This window comes from Nannobrachium achirus (genome assembly GCF_963921795.1).
Source record: "Nannobrachium achirus genome assembly, chromosome: 7".
Taxonomy (NCBI): Eukaryota; Metazoa; Chordata; class Actinopteri; order Myctophiformes; family Myctophidae; genus Nannobrachium; species Nannobrachium achirus.
In genome coordinates this window covers 51,734,363-51,754,413 of record NC_137816.1, presented here as the reverse complement: position 1 = coordinate 51,754,413, position 20,051 = coordinate 51,734,363, and the positions used below count along the sequence as shown (strand labels likewise).

General features: G+C 41.7%; 1 protein-coding gene across 1 annotated transcript in view; it reads left to right on the top strand.

The window, feature by feature from the left end:
• Nucleotides 1-20,051, top strand: part of pcdh17 (protocadherin 17) — a gene marked incomplete at both ends in the record, with an annotated part of 68,986 nt that overhangs the window by 15,635 nt on the left and 33,300 nt on the right. Inside the window, 2 exons of the mRNA XM_080729202.1 lie at nt 14,524-14,582; nt 15,493-15,662. Coding sequence (XP_080585328.1) covers nt 14,524-14,582; nt 15,493-15,662 — 229 coding nt within the window. The remainder of the gene's footprint in view (nt 1-14,523; nt 14,583-15,492; nt 15,663-20,051) is intronic.

Here is a 20,051-nt window from a genome sequence, read left to right as displayed (position 1 = left end):
AGTTACTTCCTCTCTTGCTCATATACCTTGTCACCACTGACCCAATGGAAAGGTCACCTTGAAGTGAAACCTGACTTGGGGTTGCGTTCGGAAATGCGCACTGGGTGTGTGCTTGGTTTAGTGAGTGAAGTGGGCGGTTACGTTGTAGAATGCACTCAGTGTGGCTTATTTATGGGCGACCAGTTAAGGGGCAGCGTTGCGCTTTTTCAGTCTATAACCTGAAGGAAAACTTTCTGAAAAGCAATCAGTTGCTAAGGTAACGTTGCCATTGAAAGGTAATTTAATTCATAACATTGGTCCACCTGCTGTTAGTTTACACGTTGATGCGTGTGTAACAATAAAGCCCAAGGACCAATAAAGCCCAAGGACCAATAAAGCCCAAGGACCAATCATGCCGCAAATAGTGCATTTTGTTATCATTTCCTAGGCTGCTGTTCACCGCTGAGAAGCGCTCGAGTCACCGTCATGAAAATAAACCAATCAAAACACTGCAGTGTAACACCACTCCCAACTTCGGAGTAGGGTCGGTCAGTGCATGCACTGAGCACACCTGGGGCGCTGTACACTGGATTTTCGAACGACAACGCGCCAAGTGCACCGAATAAACGAACAACAAGATGGCACACCAGTGCACTGAGTGTGCATTTTCGAATGCACCCTTGGTGTGTGTATGTATGTGCCTGTGTGTGTGTGCGTGTGTGCGTGCGTGCGTGCGTGTGTGTGGAATTGCTTTCAGCATGATATTTTGATCAGTTTGAAAGAGTAGCAAACTCTTGGCTTGAGCACAGTAAAATCCTCTGTTAATTTAACTCTGAAGGTCTTAGGGGTACAGACACACTGAGCGTGATTATAACGAGGAGATGAATTTTCACCCCGAATAAATCTGTATGAATGAGAATGGAAATTAAATGATATGTGAAATAATCGGAAACACATTTTCGCACCCTTTATTTGCGTTGCTCCTAGTGTGTAATGATCTTGAGAGTGTATAAATGTATAAATGAATTCACAGAGGATTTTACTGTGTGTTTTGTTTGGTCGTGGGCTACAAAGTTATGCTGTACCTACTGTAGGGCTAGGCAATATGGACAAAAGCATATATCACAAATATCAACCAAATACATCAATAAAGATATTGTGACGATATTGTGCATGACTATTGGTTCTTTCACAAAATATTTACACAATGAGATTTAAAAAAAGAAATAATCAAGTAATGCCTATAATAGGCACTTATACCATATCACGATATTACAATATCCAAAGTCGCTCCAAGATCCAAGATCGATAATATACCCAGCTCTATCTGTACCCGAAAGCTTCCAATCAAAAATAGCACCAGATTAATTTAATACAGAATTTCAAGTGGTTGGTGGAAATACATCCTCCTACTGTATATAAAAATTGGCTTGGCTAGAGGGTGGGTCGAATGTGGACGGTGGACTTGTGAGGTGCACCGTTTCTCCAATCCGCACCAAACTTGGCACAAACACTGTTCAGGGGTCTGCCATGACTTTAGCCATAGCAGGGGCCATGTGTGGCCCCCAGGGTGCCACAGGCTAACATTGTTGCTCCAATCTGCAGTAAACTGGCACAAACACTGTTAGGGGGTCTGCCATAGTGACCAGAGTCACTCCAGTGGCCACCGGGGCCAAATGGATTTTTTTATGAGAAAAACTAAAACTAAAAACAACTAAATCCTGCAGTTGTGGCACACCACTGTTAAATGCAGGGCAAACAGTGATATGGTGGAATGTTGTCTTCTCCTCCTACTTTTATAAGCCTAACAACTGTCAAAAACAGCTGATCCACAAGGTCACAATGTGTCGCAATGTGAAACTTTTATAGATATCCTCTTTTTGCTCAATTAAAAAAGAAAAAATATATAATCATCACAATACGATATTATCACTACATCATCGTTATCAAGGTATTTGGTGAAAGAATGTGTGATGTTCGATTTTGCTAATATCGGCCAGCCCTATACTGTAGTGTACGTAGACCTTTATTATAATTCTGCCTAATCTGTCTGTGTCTGGGGATGCGTGAGGCTATGTGAACTTTTCCAAGTTATAGCCTATGTGGCCAAGTATGCGTTTAAATATATGTGATCAGGCACATTGCCTCTAACAGATTAGCTTTTTAAGTGGGCTGAGCTGGCTGTGGATTAATTAGGGTGAAGAGAGGTCAACTCTTACTCAAGACTGAAGAGCATGGCTAATGGCAACGCTCTAACTGTAGCACAGAGCAACAGTGAGACACGATGCTGCTTGCCTTTGTTTCCTACTACCTTAGTTACTACTAGGGCTGGGAAATGAACAAACACAGCAAAATCCATATTTAGAACCAACAACTGACTTATAATAACTGAATAATTAGGAAGCAAGGTATCTTTATATTGCTTTTCAATGAATCATCATGTTTTTACTGATTAGTCTGATTAACTACTTAACCCTGTGTTATACTTGTAGATCTGCTATTTTCACTATATTTCTTGAAATAATCATTCATTAGTCATACAGTAGCTGAAGCAAAAGTTTGAAATAATTATGATATTGAAGTCATATCACCCAGTACTTACCACTTCTAAATTGACATTCCCAGAGACTATGCTTGGTCTGTATCTGCTTGGTCTGACCATTTGTGTCTCCATAGGGAACCGAACCACTGCTGGTCATCAAAGTATTATATATATTATATTTATATGTTTTCCACTCCAGAGCCGTTTGCAAGTTAATGAAATGCTGGTGAGTCATGGTGTTCTCATCTGATGTTACCCAGCATCCTTGTCAAAGATGAGTTTATCGATTGACTCTAAATGCCATCTCCGTCTGATTTCCAATGCGGGAACATTCTCTCTCTGTGACCCATTCAAGTCACACACATCCCTACATACCCTGCCCCACTGCCACGGATCAATTCCAGCTACTGTTGGATCAAGTAGGACTAAGAAATGCTCAGAAAAATAGAGACATTTCTGTTTTTGATATTTGAGATTTATATTAAAACCTAGGGGTTATGTGGCTATAAACTTCAAGGACAGTTGTTTCTCTACAATAAATATTTAATTTTGTGAAATAAATGGACAATCACATTTCCCAAAGTGTATGGGATTATTTTTGTGCATATACAGAATACAACTTATATATTGCATGCTGACTGTGTGTCTAATATGCAGTTATAGGTTTAGACAAGTCTGGCTGTGTTTATATACTTCATGGCCCATAGAATAACGAAAAGATGCTAAATAAACATCCTTCTTCCAGCAAAACTTGATGGAAAACCTGATGATACTTGTTGCCGTGGCGAATACTGACCCATCAGTAGCCTGTTGAACAAAATCATGTGGCTAATAAACTGCCTTTGTAGCTGGAAATCTTCTTAACTCATTGAGTGCCTATCCCGAATTAGTTCGGGATATATTATCGCATCCCAGAGTGCCTATCCCGAACTAGTTCGGGATATAAAAAAAAAAAAAAATTGAAATTTTTTTTTTGAATTTTTTTTTGGGACCCCATCAAATCTAGTGAACATGATTTCAATCGCGATTTTGCATGTTCCACCCCCATACAACCCCATCTAACATACAGGGCAGCCATGTTTGTTTACATAACATGTAAAACATAATGGCGATTATCTCAAGAATGCCTGAACGGATTTCCAATCGGATTTTTTTGTTTGAAAGCTGTGAACAAACTGCACAAATCCACTCCAATGCAATCCAGGATTGCATTGGATTTTTTAGAGCTCATTCTTCTCTGTTTTTTTCCCATGCATGAGGTGTGCAAGGTTTAATCATGGCTAAGTTGACGAAAATAAGGCTTCTAAAATGCTTGGTAGCCAATAGCTAACTTCAAGCTAACGTCATCCTCTTCCTGTACATGCACAAAGGAAAGTGTTCAGGCAAGTCATGGCTGCAGGGCTTCTGCATATACCAGCATATCTCTATGGGATTTTCTATGGCCACTGGGCGCCCTCTAGTGGTGAAAGGGGTGGCACTAAATGAGTTAATATAGTTATATGGTATGTGGCAATATTTGGATGATTGCATATCTACAGGAGTATCTGTATCTGTTATGATATTGTAAAATACACACACACACACACACACACACACACACACACACACACACACACACACACACACACACACACACACACACAAACAAAGAAAATGAGATTGCAAGGTGTGTTTTGATCTCTTATGTTATTTTCATTTGCACCATTGTGAAATGGAAATGAGTTTTGAGATGTGTTGTGAATATAATAACTGGGATATATTTAATATATCCCTGTAAGTCTGTCTAATAATAATAATAAATAATAATAATAATAAAACTTTATTTGTATAGCACCTTTCATGACATGAAATGCAGCTCAAAGTGCTTTACAGAGCATAAAATGAAGCACACGTGCTTAACAGAGAAAAAGTAAAATAGAAATAAAAAATACATAAAAAAGAGATAAGTAAAATGATTACAATAAAGCAAGAAAAAATAAAAGCATAGAACATTGAAGAACAATTTCAGAGCCGTGCGGACGTCAATAGCAGCATAGGGATTAAAAAAATTAGCTAAAAGCAAGAGTAAAGAAATAGGTCTTGAGCTGTGCTTTAAAGCTATCCACCGAGGCTGCCTGTCTTAGGTGTAGTGGTAGTTTATTCCAAGCTGTCGGTCCATAGAAGCAGAAAGCTGCTTCACCATATTTTTTATATGTCATTGTTGGCACCTCAAGTAGGTCTGCACTAGAGGACCTGAGTGGGCGGGTTGGAACATATCTATGCAGGCAGTTATAGAGGTACGAAGGTGCCAGACCATTTAGAGCTTTATAAACAAGTAAAAGAATTTTAAAATCAATCCTAAAAACAACCGGGAGCCAGTGTAGCGACGCTAAAACTGGAGTAATATGTTCTCTTATCTTAGTTTTTGTTAAAACTCTGGCTGCTGCATTTTGAACAAGTTGTAATCTGTCAGTTGTTTTCTTTGGCAGACCAGAGAGAAGTGCGTTGCAGTAATCAAGCCGAGAGAAAACAAAAGCGTGGATCAGCGTTTAGTGACCTATGTCTACAGCCTACCATTCAGTTATCCGCTCTTTGATTGAAATAAAATGAATGTGTCTTGCAGTACATTCATTCTTTTTATTTATTTACTGCAATGCAAATACAAATATGGTGGTGGCTTTATAATACTTTTGCTGGCCAACATTTCAATAATTTGTAAGTAGCGCTATTGTTGTTGGATAAGGATGATTTATCCCAGCATAGTTTAATCATGCCTTTAATAAATCAATTACATGCCTAAAAATAAGAGGAAAAACAGATTATTTTGTATTACAACATGCTTATTAGGATGCCTTTAGGGGCGTTTTGTTTTAATCAGGACTTGATTTACCCATCATTAGATTTTCATGCTTCATGCATCAAAATAGTTTATGTGGAACGTGTACAGTAAATGTGTGTGTGTGTGTGTGTGTGTGTGTGTGTGTGTGTGTGCGTGTGTGCGTGCATGTGTGTGTGTGTGTGTGTGTGTGTGTGTGTGTGTGTGTGTGTGTGTGTGTGTGTGTGTGTGAACTATGCTAGCCTTATTAACTAGCCTTATTTTTCTCTTCCATGCTCTCTTAAAAACTAGTCTCCAAAAAAGCCTTAAATGGGGGAAATCTCACTGTGAAGGCTGACACACCTGGCCTTCACAGAGAAGGTAGAGTGGTCCTCTTTTAAGGTTCATTGCCAGGGCAGCTGCTTGAAAAGCAGAACGCATTTTCATTTTAAAGCATGCTATCTGGCTTTACGTAAGGAAGCTATTGTAGTAAGTGTGACCAAAGTAGTCGGAGAGAGAGAGAGAGAGAGAGAGAGAGAGAAAGAGAGAATCTCCCTCTGCCTTTGCTCCACCTCAAAAGGAATAAGAAAGACACATTAACGAGGCAGGTTCCAGCAAATAAGCTTTGAAGTGGTGTTTTTGTTCTTGTCTTCCATAACGAAGAGAGAGACCACCTCCGCCACCTCAGCCCTCTACCCTCTGAAAAAAGATGAGTTGAGAATAAAGAGCCAGGGTGGGTGGGCGCCACCCTCGCTTCCTTTTTTCTTTTCTCCTTCTCACCTACAACAGTATAAAGATTATACTTCACTGCTCAGTGGAGCTGCCAAAGAATATTCCACATTCGAGTATTCCTTTGAATATAAAAAATACAAGAACATTCAGCTATAAAAAAAATAAGGTTTGATTAGAAATGACGCAGTTCTCGCGAGACTCTGAGAAGACTCCCCTCAAAGCTTTGATGGTGCCGCATGCAAACGTGAGCTGATCTACAAGTCCACAATGTGTCGCTGATGCAATGCGTTGTGGGCTTGTAGATTAGCTGTGGTTTGCCTTTTTACAGGTCGCTCCAATGAACTGTAGCGGTGAATGAGGTATCTACTAGCTTTTAATATCTATGATTTCAACGGTTGAAACTACAATAAAGATTTCAGTGCATAGTGGTGAATTTGGTTCGCCATCTGCTTCAAATAACTTAGTTGACGTTGTCATCCTTCAGGTGAAAGATTTGCGTGGTACAATGATCTAAATTCATTCTTTCTGCGACCTATGATTAATAACACAAGACAAATTGGTGGAGTTAGTGACGCATAGATGACTCACAGTTTGGGTCTCCGTCTGGTTCCTTCACTCCTTGTAAGGTTACTCATTAATGTCAGGGAAGAGGACAAGCTGAATAAAGGAATAATATGCCCAAGCACCAGTGGTGGAAAAAGTACTCACATATTTTACTTAAGTAAAAGTATCAATACTGCAATATAGAAATACTCTGTTAAGGCCCATTCCCACTGGGCCAGATAACAGATAAAAAAATCTCTTTCTCCAGATATTTTTCCATTTAAAGTGGATGGTAGATACAGATAAAAAAAATATCGGCCACAGATAAAATAAATATCTGTGGCAGATATTTTTTTTTATCTGTATCTACCATCCACCTTGAATGGATTTTTTTTTATCTGTTATCTGGCCCAGTGGGAATGGGCCTTTAGAAGTAAAAGTCCAGAATTCAAAATGTAGGCCATTGTAAAAGAATGAAAGTGTTGGCATCAAGTATCAAAAGTAAAAGTAAAAATGTTCTGTCTTTGGGCTAAAATTGGAACGATGCAGAGAATATTAGAGAACCACGATGAGAACCATGTAGAGTCAATTGTAATCTTCTCTGTACCAATTTTATCACCACTTAACCTCATGGTTCCACCTAATATATATAGTTTCAATAGAATATAGCCTCACAAAAAGTACCGCCCTCTTCTCGAGGGGGCCCAATAGGAAATTAGCCCCCTGTGACATAGCATGGGGCCGATTTCAAAAGAGTACCGTCCATTCAGAAAATCACGCCCATTCAGAAAATCACTTGTTAGCAGCTGTTTCTTGCAAACTGCCTTGTACAGTATATATATAAGTCATGCTCAGCAGCATGTGGCCTACTCTGCTGAACCTGAACACTCACAGATAGAAGTGGTTATAACTTAATTCCACTCGCTTTTCGAGAGGCCTTGCTGATGGAGCTTTTATTTTCCATTGGCTTCCATTACAGTTGTGACTCCGAATCTCAGTTGGAGGTGAGTAACTCTGGCGTCTCAGAAGAGAAGCTGTCAGTCAGAAAGGTGTTCTTAATGGAGAGTTTTCTCTTACGACTGCAGCAGTATTCAATTGTTAAATATTTTGAGCTTTTATTTATCATGCCAAATTTGCCAATGTTTTCATACTGTACACTAGCCTCACATGGTTTCTCTTTCGAATTAAGCATTGTGATCCTGTTAAGAGCCCACCTACTAGATCCGTTATTTTGCACACACAAATACATGCACCAGAGTCAGACCGGATCAGCAACCTGCAAAGCGAATTGTTGATCACAGTCTAACTCTACACAGTAACATCTTCAGTGTTATAATTCCAAAGAAATTACAAATGGGACCTGTGTATCCCACTTACTGTACAATGGCACATTAACACACCTGTGAGTTTGATACGGACAACTGAGTGTCTTCACAGGGAAGATGCTGAGTTTGACCACATAGATATTCACTAAATTGGCTATCTGCAATTTTGCCAAATTTATACTGGCATGTTGAGGAGTTACTGAATATTTATTTTGAATAGATTCATGCTTTACTGCAGCGTTATTCATTGGCTGAAAGTGAATATAATTTGTTGTCTTGCATTTTTCATACTCTTCTCCTCTTGGGTGACTTACAAGGTAGGTGAATAGGGAAATCACACATTCATTGTAAATGAAGTATCTGTCAATGGACATACAGCATAGTTGACAACATAATGACCATTCCTAGAAATACAGCTGCATATGGGCCAATCATAGAAAACAATGGACACATGGTTTCACTCAGAGAAGGCAGATGAGCCTTGAAACTGTCCAAATAATTGCGTAATAGTGCCTGGTTTTGCTCTGCTCCAGAAAGAACATTTGTATTTGTAAAAAACCTTAACCTGAAGCGCCAACACTGGCTTTGACTGCTGTGTCACCTCCTTTGTGAGCATTTCTTCAATGTTTTCATCTATTTGCCAAGGCTTCTATTTGAATTGAACAGACCTCAGCGCGGTTGCAATGTGTGCTTATTCAGTAACATCTGTTTCTTTCATCGCTGCGTGCCATTCGTCTGAATTGAAGTTGAACTTCTCTCTCCTCTTAGTTATGAGGGAGTTCGGCTGGGGAGTTAGTGAAGCATACTTAGCAGGGAGTGGACAGTGATGGCATAGTTCACTTAGGCTAAGTGACTGATGGGCCTGATAGCTCCAGGAAGACACGTAGGGCCAGCTAATTAGATTTGATCACTTACAATTGCTCCTCGGCCACCGGGTAATCAATGGTGTCTAATTATTATCTAGTTCCCCCAACCTCTTTTGTTTTGCATCCTTTATCGTCCTCTCTCTGCATTATCCTTTATCGTCATCTCTCTGCATTATTTGCTCTATTTTTCTATTCACCCGGTGTAGTTTATCGCTTTCTGCTGCTGTGTATATTTTCTATTCTATCATATTTATGTTCCCTCCTGCTCTAGATAATACTCTTAGCTGCTACAGGGATGCTTTGACCGTCTTCCAGGAAAAATAACTTAACTTGGTCACACACACGCACGCACACGCACACACACACGCACACGCACACGCACACACACTCTATAGTACATATCAAAAACAGACCTGATTCCAACTGGCAGACTGACTTGGTGAGGGGGGATTTAGATCCACTCATACATACTGTACACACACACACACACACTCGCAAAGATGCACGCACGCACGCACGCACGCACGCACGCACGCACGCACGCACGCACGCACGCACGCGCACACACACACACACACACACACACACACACACACACACACACACACACACACACACACACACACACACACACACACACACACTGCAGTACATACTGTGATAAAAACAGACCTGATTCCAAGTGGCAGACTGGTGAGGGGGGAATTAGATCCACTCATACATTTAGTACACACACACACATACACACACACACACACACACACACACACACACACACACACACGCGCACGCTCGCACGCACACACACACACACACGCACACGCACACACACAGAGCAGAGGACATACACATGTATCATACATGGTGGGACAGAGGGATGCGTCTTGTCCCTGTGAGCCAAGGGGAGATATTCAATGATGTGTGAAGAGAAGCTGCAATGTATGCAATATAGTTCCCATAGAAATGAATAGTCCTCCCAGACACAAGGCCCTATAGAAACAGATAGTGCTCTAATATACCACTCCCATTTGTCTCAATCGGACTGCTGTCTGCTCCCTGGGAGTGCAGAATTGAGTACAGCGTTTCATACTTACCGGGCTGAGGTGAACCCATGCAGTGCCTCGCTGACTCCCCTGGCCCGGTTTGACCTACACTGTAAAATCCTGAGACATTTCTATACTCTCATTGCAACAAATCGGTGTTGTCGGGTGGAAACCTTGTATGTCCAAAACCTTCGCTTATTTGTTATTATTTTAAAATCGATTTAAAACAGTGAAAATAGTAGATCTGCTATTTTCACACTTTTGTATGATGAAGTAGGGCTTTAATTTACCAAAAAAAACATACACATTTGAAACTTGGAGATACAAGGTTTCTGCCTGACACTGACAAAATGGACAGCAATCACAAAATAAGCCCCTTTTTTTACACTGCAGAATCCTGAGCATAAACTGTAAAAATCACTTATTTTCTTTTTTTCGTTAACGCTTAGGATTTTGCCTTGTACTGCCGAGACATTACCAACTAAGCCATGCCTACTGAGCATCACGCATGTCTTGCTGCATGTTTTGTGTAAAGATGTTTTAATTGCCTTGTTGGCTATACAAATAAACATAACTTTCATTGCCTTGCCTTACTGACAGTGCCAAGCCCCATGCACCTGCGTGCATCTTCCATTCAATAACTACGTTATGTTCTGGACCTCTTGTATGTCTGAGGTTCAAATGACAAATATCAAATTGAATGGCTACTACTGTATGGGCTGTGAAGGTGTGGGCTGTGCATTATTATTACACATTTGTGTTCACAGATATCACTTCATTCTAATTATAGTGGACCCTTTGACCATATGGGTCAATATTGTCCATATAGCTCCATTAATTGGATAGTAGGCGGTTTTATTGAAGGGGAGGGGCAGCAAACATGGGATAATATATTAGATAGACAGGAAGAGACCAAGGCTTAAGATAAGCCTGTACTCTAATTGGCAGCAAAGAGGCTGCTGTAGAGTGGCATAATGTGCTTTTTATTGGCTGGTGTGTGCAGAGGGTTGAACAACACATACAGTATGCTAAGTGCTAAGTGTATTTAGGAAAAGCTGCTAAACAGCTACAGCATGTGGTAAAGGACTTGTTGTTCTGTACTTGTTGGTGTGATCATTTAAGTCATTTGCAATACTTTATGCAGGTTCCAGCTTCTGACTGTAATTAATCACAGGAACCCTGTGAAAGGTGAATATTCCACAAAAATAGGCAAACATTCAACAAAAAAAATCTGATCTAAAACGTTACTTTATGTGTTGATTTAAAAGGGACACGGCATATGTTACGGAACAGTAATGAACATTGCATAACAATTCAACGTAAATATACTGAATTTAGCAAAGATTCGAATTTACATCTGCAGTCCCCACAGAAACACATAAAAACTAAAACAGAGTAGAATACATTTACGTACATTACACAGGGAAACATAAAACAAATACAAGTACAAAGGTGCAAAGTATATCTATTTAAGGCTAAGACTAAATCAAGTTCCACTTGGCTCGTGAAGTATTGCACTGGGAAATTAGCAGCGTTTTAGAGGGCAATATATACAGTATCTGTACAGTAAAGTGAGATGTGTATATAGTGCAGAACTTACAAGTAGTACAGGATATGTTGTTAAATAAAGTGCATGATTATAAATGGTTGCAAGTTTGGTTATCAAGTAACCATTTTTTTAATCTTTTTACATTCTATAAACATAGCCCACACCATGTACAATCTCACAATGCATTGCGCTACGATGAATTATGAGCTTGTGAAATGAAATGTTTGCCAATTAAAACCACCAGAATAGGGAGGCAAGGGTAAAACTGATGATTTTGCTGTATATGTTTGGATTCCAGGATTTGATTGTGACCGTAGGTCGCAGTTAACTATGAAAACTGGCACATCTTGTCTGTATCTCTGTCACGCCTATGGGTTTGTCGCTCTGACATCATACTCTGACATCAGGGGTTGCCTCTCTGACATCACGCTCTGGTTTCACTGTCATGTAACATAATCCCTTTTATGCCCATATATGGAGTTCCCTGATGTCATCAAAATTAAGCCCATATCTATATGGGAATGCCCATATATGGAGGCCACATCGGCCACACACCACACTAACAGAACCCATATATGGCCAAGACAGATGACAGCCCATATCTGTGTGACTGGTTCTACAGACAGGAATCTCCATGTATTGGGCATAAAAGGGTATGATGTCAGATGTCATAGACATCATGGGACTTTCACATAACGAATAACTGATTAAGCATGTTAAGTACATGGATCTCCATATATGGGCCCCAGGGGTCTCCATATAGGGTAACTGGTCCGATATACATCACTGGCCAGATGGCCAAGAATTGGCATGTCGCCCTGAGGCGTCTTACTAGTACATTCAAGCATTGTGCTTTTCTTCTTAGCGAAGGCTGAGGCTGAATAGCGTGATGAGTTGGAGTTACAAGGTGTCGGAAAGGTCAGTGGACGGAGGTGGCCTGTCTGACCTTCACACCCACCCTGTTTCACACTGAGCGGCCGTGCAACAGCTCTGTCATTGAAACAACCCATCGACTGGGAGTCAAGCTGCGCGTGCGAAAAATCCCACCATGGGGAGATTATTACTCACCACATTTGACATTTTCTGGTATGAATTCAGGAAAAGGAAATTGCGGTCTCCGGGATATGATAATTATTTGTATTGCTGTGATGAAATACCTCGGCAACATATGAAAGCTGATTCTCTGGGAGTCTGATACATTTGTTTCCATCAGTCCTTATAATCAGAACAGCTACTGATTGAAGTGGCAAAGTAACCCAGCGGGACCGTGAGTTTCTCTCCGCTAATTATCTTTAGAAAACACTCACAGGTTCAATCTTCCTTCATCCTCTAGTCTGCGTGACTATGATAGATAGGCTTTCTAATTTGATTTGTTTTCATCTGTTTTTCATGATAAGCCAGGCCTGGCTGGCTAACAGGACAGAAGTATGGATGGAGAGGGTAGTATATCTGTAATACTAGAAAGCTCTCTGGGATCCTTGTGACCTTTACTTTACCTCAATTAACATGAACTAGCACCTCTAATATACTGAAATAAAGAGAGAGAGAGAGAGAGACCAGTGATTCTCAACCTTTTTAATCTCAAGGACCTCCAGTTTGATATGCAGGAGGCCACGGACCCCCATTTGGAACGTTATTCATCTCTCAGACACCAATCTATACTGTAAAACCCTCTGTGCGCATTTAACTCTAGTGTACAAATGGAACACATTTTGATTTGTACAATCTGAGAGTTACAGACATGTAACGGTCCATTTGGTTCCTATCTATCAGTCATTTAGCTGGGAACCCCCTCAAGGACCCCTGGGGGTCCCCGGGCCTCACATTGTGAGCCAGTGGTGTGTGTAGGACTGATAATGTTTGTGCACAACGTCTTTGATGCACTGTAGAGTTTGTACAACCCAGCGGTCCAGTATGGTGTTGACTTAACACCACTTTGTTTGCTTGTGTGTGACTGAAGGGGTTTGTGTTTATGTATCTGTGTGTGCATGTGTATGTATGCGCATGTGTATTATTCCTTGTATGGATCCATGTAACACGAAGCCAGCCTGGCCTGGTCGATAAGCTTGGTGTCAAATGAAACCCCCTTGGATCAACGCATCTAGCTTGTGTAAACTTCTATCATGCTGTTCTGCAAATAATTCTCTGGATGTACGCAAATAAATACCGGAGAGGCTCCGAATGGTATGTTTGGTTCTAATTTGGACAAATAGGACACTGTAGTCTAGTTGAGTCTTGTGGCTAATAGAGATGTTGTGCTCTTAGTTGATCCTATGAGTGTCAGCTAGATGCTACAACAATCACAGCTATTGTCATGTTAATTGAGGCACTGTGTTCATTCCTTTTGTTTATGATGATGATTAAAGTATATTTCTAAATGGTGGACAGGTATGAAGTTCACAGGGTTCCCACGGTCATGAAATTCCTGGAAATATTTTTAAATTAGAAAAATATTTTTACAGTACTGGAAACGTTTTGGAATTTATCAAGGGTCCTGGAAGGTCCTGGAAAAAATAGCCATGCATTGTCTTTGGTTATTGATTTTGTTAATACCTCTGAAATGACAAATTAAACATTAACACAACACCTCGCAATGCGAGGCGCTATTTTCACAATAAAACCGTGTTATACAAAATTCCTCTACTCTTAGTGCCGGGGTCCCCAGTTCACATATGTTTATTTCGGGGGTCACGGCCTGAAAAGGTTGAGAACCACTGGCATACACTGCCTGTCTTTGGGCATTGTGCACAGGAGTAAGCGACTCGTTATTGAGCTGAATTATTGTTATATAGTCCTGGAAATCGGGTTAAATATTCTGGAAAAGTTTTGGAAAGGTTTTGGAAATGAATTGGTAAAGATGTGTGGGAACCCTGAGTTCAGCTTTGTGGGTCTCGGTTAAACTGTAATTATCCCATTTCATAGCCACTGAAAGACTAAAGATTTACATAGATAACACAACGCCATCTTCTCTTCCTCTGTTGTCCTACACTGTAATAACCAAAGTGTTCATTTAACTCAGTGAGAATTCCTCTCTACCTTTTCTTTCTTTATTTTACATTATTAATCATTTTCTGTCACCAGATCTTGTTTCACAGCAGGGCACAAGCCTGTGTAGCTTGCTACATAAACTCTCTCCTCTCTCTTCCGCAGACGGACAATTTCCCCGCTGAGCCTAATTATATGGGTAGCAGGCAACAGTTTGTACCGAGGTAAGGGTTGTTGAAACACCATTTAGGATCATCGCTGCATGTAGCTTAATTTATACTTTGTCGTGCAACAGTGTTGTGTGCCAAAAATAGTCAATTTAAAAGCTCACAAGTCACAACGTGTCACATTGTGGCACGCTGTGAGCTATTGTAGATCAGCTATTTTCGGCGTTACACTGTTACAATGAAATATAAACCAGGCTTCTCATTGTCTGCAGAACTCTACTGTATTATGAAAGCCCCACCATTGGTGTAACAACTATGCTTATTGTAGCAGATTTTTCTTGTCACTCAGGCTGAGGAATGGTCATCCTCCTTTCTTTTAGAAAATAAAATAGTTTATGCAATTTTCTAGCTATATAGCTGATTAATTCATTATCTTATTGGGTTATTTATTCATTCTATATTCTAGGTAGGCTCAAGGCAAACATTGATTTTTGCCTGGGGGGAGGGGTGTTTTTTATTAAGAGCCTGTCTGGGAAATTGAAAGCAAACTGTCACTGCCAGACAAATATGACTCTACCTCAGTAGTTCCCAAACGTTTTAGCTTGTGACCCAAAAGAGAAATTACTTTTGCCCGGTAAACCAAGCTAGTGAAAACAGCATTCTATTTTCACTTCTTCTTAAACATTTGTTTTATAATTTATGGAATTTCTTTGAATTTTCCTTGATTTCTTCATGAAATCACTGAAAGAAAGTCAGTAATTTATTTTTCATTCATGAAAGTGTTAGCTTTTTTGGGAAATATTTTGTTTAATTTTTTTAAATAATAATAATGAAAAAGAAAATCAAAAACTAAGAGACCTATAAAAATGTGTCCGCGACCCACAAATGGGTCTCGACCCAGTCTTTGGGAAACAGTGCTCTACCTGGAGCTGTATCTCATATGCTCTCTGTTTCCTCTGCCCAATAGTTCAACGTTCAAAGACCCTGAGCGAGCGAGCCTCCGGGACAGTGGCCATGGTGACAGCGACCAGGCCGACAGCGACCAGGACACCAACAAAGGCTCCTGCTGCGACATGTCTGCCAAGGAAGCCCTGAAGATGAAGGCTACGGGGGTGAAGCCTCCGCCGTTGGAGCAGGGTGAGTCTTCCTCCTTCTTCGCCAGTGTATTTGACTGACACAAATTAACGACACTGTGGAAAACACACCCAGAGCTCTTGGGGGATAATGCACGCCAGCTTTAAGACATACTTTAGCTCTTCACCTATCTGAAATCTCATAATCTATCTGAACTCTCACTTGTGATTCTTCCCTACTTTGTTCTCTTTCCTTATTTCATTCACACAGTGTGTGTGTGTGTGTGTGTGTGTGTGTGTGTGTGTGTGCGCGTGTGTGTGTGTGTGTGTGTGTGTGTGTGTGTGTGTGTGTGTGTGTGTGTCTGTATTGCGCGTGCACACCTTGAATGCATTCTAGCCACGTCTTCAGTTTATCAAGGCAGACAAACCCATTATGTTTTTATAAGCCCAACCACTTCAGCCTCTCCATTTAGTCCCCCTTCCCTGAGCACCCGTCCCTGAAACTTTGATAATGGAACACGGAAAGTGACTTAGCGAGCAGCAGGAGATGTGGCGTCGTCGCACAGTGATTAAATATGAATAATTATTCCAAGCGCTGTGGGTCGGGCAGATTACACATGACATGTGTAGAACAATTACTCCTCAGATATGAGTTTCAGATGCTATACGCTCTCAGCCGCCCACCCTACCCCCACCTTACATGATTAGTGCGGGGTCACGGGAGCCAGGAGTGTAGGTATAGCCACTCCACATAATGGGATCAGGAGATATGGTTCTTCCTTCCCACCATACCTCAACGGCGTCATGTAGCTCTGCCTGGGCCATTACCCACCCAAACAGATATCTCCACAGAATCACACATTCACTAAAATCCCTTCACCAAGAGAAATGTATCTCGGTGACTGGTTCCAAAACTACAATGTGTATAGGAAACACAGATTCTCCATAATAGTGCTATTAATCCATGGAACAGAAGAGCTGTTTCAGTCCTAGTCGAAGGACAATGACATTTTCTTTGCATGTGTGTGTGTGTGTGTGTGTGTGTGTGTGCGTGTGTGTGTGTGTGTGTGTGTGTGTGTGTGTGTGTGTGTGTGTGTGTGTGCGCGCGCACGTGCATGCAAGCATATATGTGTGTGTGTGTGTGTGTGTGTGTGTGTGTGTGTGTGTGTGTGTGTGTGTGTGCGTGCGTGCGTGCGCAACTGCGCATGCTGCAGTGTGCATTTATTTTTCTTTATTCCCATTTCATTGGATTTTAAAATGAAAAAAAAGGGCTAACACATTGGCAAGAGAAATTGGCCAATTAAAAAGCTCCATATGTTTCTCATTTTGAAAATGTTCCCATTTAATCGTCCATGAGGGACTGGAAGAATCACATTTATACTTGCAGCAGCTCACGATAAAGTGAGTTAGCGCGGAGCGGAACATGTCAGGAAAAGCGCTTGTAAAGTCAGTCGGCACAAACTGTCACAGACAGACACAGTTGGCCAAAGTGAATTACTACTGGGCCCTACTGCTTGCCTTTGAATGGAACCCACCTTTCTCTGCGTCGTCTCCAATCAGTGTCCCTTTGACAGTCCTGAAGAAGAGATTACACACACACACACACACACACACACACACACACACACACACACACACACACACACACACACACACACACACACACACACACACACATGCACGCTTACGCAGGCACACAAAAAGGCATGTCTTAGCTGCCTGTGCTTGTATTGGAAACTCAATGAAATGCTGTAACCCTGCTCTCGCCGGTTTCTCACTCATCTGTGCCCCTCCACCCTCCAGTGTTCTCCGCCACCGCCCCCTGCGTACCACTTCTCTGCCTCTCCTTGTGGGGGAAATCGATTGGCGTGAGATAAGACAGTTAGCTGGCTGCAGCTGGCTGTGTTTAGCCAATAACACGAGGGCTTGACTAGAGCTGGAGGGGAGGCTGGGGCAGTGGAGGGGCAGGAGGATCAGGGGTGGTGCAAGGAGAGACTGAAGGGTGCTGAACCAAATTTTCGGCAGCATTCCAGCACGTCTGTATGAAACAAAACACAAAAAGAAACGGGGTGTTCAAGGCACCAGCCGGCTACTGCAGTGTGTTTGTCATATTGCATTGTGGACTGATACTTCCACGAGTGACTAAGACTGTTCTTAAATGGGACTAAACTATAACTCAACCTTTTCTTGATGCCGAACGGTTGTAATTCCTTTGCAGTGTGCAGTGGTAATGTTAGCTCTCATATAACTCTGATTGAATAGTCGTCAACATGAGAGATAATTATAGGCTATTATATACTACATCATGTTGTTTTAGACAGTACACAGAGTCAAATGGAAGTGTAATAATGGACACAAATGAACCGGCGGCGATGCTTTCGGATCCAATTTGTACACTCCCATAGCTAGATTAACACTGGGGATTTGACTGTTTAGCCTTGCTACACAGTAAAGTCATGATGAAAATGTACACTGTCTGCAGTGCAGGCACACATGGACAAACAAGCACACATATAACCAGCATAGACATACTTGCACAAGCGCAATTAACCAGCTTGGATGCGCATGCGCAAGCGTACATGTAACCTGCATGGACTTGGACACACATACAAGCACACTTACTGTAGCCAGCATGGATACGCATGCACAGGCACACACATATAACCAGCATGGACTGGACACGCATGGACAAGCACAAATATAACCAGGAGTGAAATGGAAGCAGACTCGTCGCCAGCCCCAGGGGGCCTTTGTTTCTTAACATCTTAGTGCTCGGCATGTAGCTCTTAGGACTTCCACCCATTCACACCCTCAATTCCTTGTTCTGTGTTTCTCTACAGACATAGCCATCCCAATTACTCATTGTCTCCCTCTGTCTTCCTCTCTCTCTCTGTCTGCCTTCAGGGGCACAGTCAGGACATTGTGACCTCATTCACAACAGGAATACGAGTACACAAAGAGAGTCGAAGTACTTCAGGTCCCAATCGATCCCTAATCCTGCTGCAATTCCTCTCTCTTATAGTCGCTAGGTTGTAGACTGTGTACACGCCTTTGTCCATGGCCCTGTCCTCTGTTCTCCCGTTTAACATCTTTTTTTATTTTTGTTCCTTCCTTCTAGGGATGGGACGATAAGTGATATTATCGTTTATCGTGATAAAAAACACTCATGATAATAGTATCGTGGAGATTTTAATATATCGTGATATTGTCCTCTGTCATGCACTGGGATCAATTCACCTTTTATTTGCCGAGCTGCATATCCGGTACCACTTAAACCCTCTAGAATTGGTAAAAGGTACTTATAACATACATACTTGATAGTCTTTTTTCACTCTCTTTCAAATGTCTTTGCCAAAAAATAGCAGATCTGCAAGCTGGTAGATCTGCTATTTTTTGGCAAATGTTCAGCATCAGGATAATGGATTTTGATTATCACGATGATATCGTAAATCGCGATTTCTTTTGTCACAATAATCGTGATATGAAATGTTCATATCGTCCCACCCCTACTTCTCCACGGTCCCCTCCCTCCACCAACATAATTGGGTTACAGCGTCAAATCATCAGTAGAACAAACATACCCCCCCCCCCCCCCCCCCCCCTCTCCACACCTCTAATTCATCTTCTTCCGCTCTGATGTTCTGCTCTCTTCCCTTCCAGACAACATAATCTGGCCTCCTTTGCACCAGGGGCCACTCTCAAATTGATTAATTAGGCTTACCAAATTGGTAGCAATGTATTAATTAAGCTTAAGTATATTGAATGTGTTTTTTTTTTAGTTCAGTTTTAATTGGTGATTAATTGATGCTCCGCGATGTGCCTGCAGCAGACGCTAATCTGGGTATGTCTGGCTCTGACAGAGTGGCTGGCACCGCGTTGCCGCTCGCTCGCCTCTGGAGATGACTGCCGTAGCTGCTATCACGAACAGACAGTGGTGCTGATGTTACTCACTGATAGGGCCCACGGAGGGCACAGAGACAGGGAGAGAGTGGAGAGGGGAGAGGCGGGTACCATTAGACACAGTGGGAGCGTTCCAAGATGACCCGTCCCAATTAGCTGTGAGTGGAGCGCAATAATCAAATTGCCTCACACCTTGTGTTAAAAGGGAGGGAAGAGACAAGTACAGAGAGTAGGGCTTCATGCGCTACTGGGGCACAGAATGAAGACGGCGAGAATTATTATGAGTTCCGCCGAGGTCCCCGTAGAATGTGACGCTATTGATTTTCTTCTGTTATTTGTACAGGGATATGAATCCTGAACCGCACGCCGCACCCTCAGCCCGTGAACGGCTTGAAAAAATTGCATGTCATGTTCCCATCAATGCTCTCGCATGCATTCTATGTATACATATACACAGATATGTATGCGTTGGTGGGATCGCACGCACGCACGCACGGCGCAAACACACACACAAGCATATACTCTACTGAACATTGTGTTGACAGCACCTCAG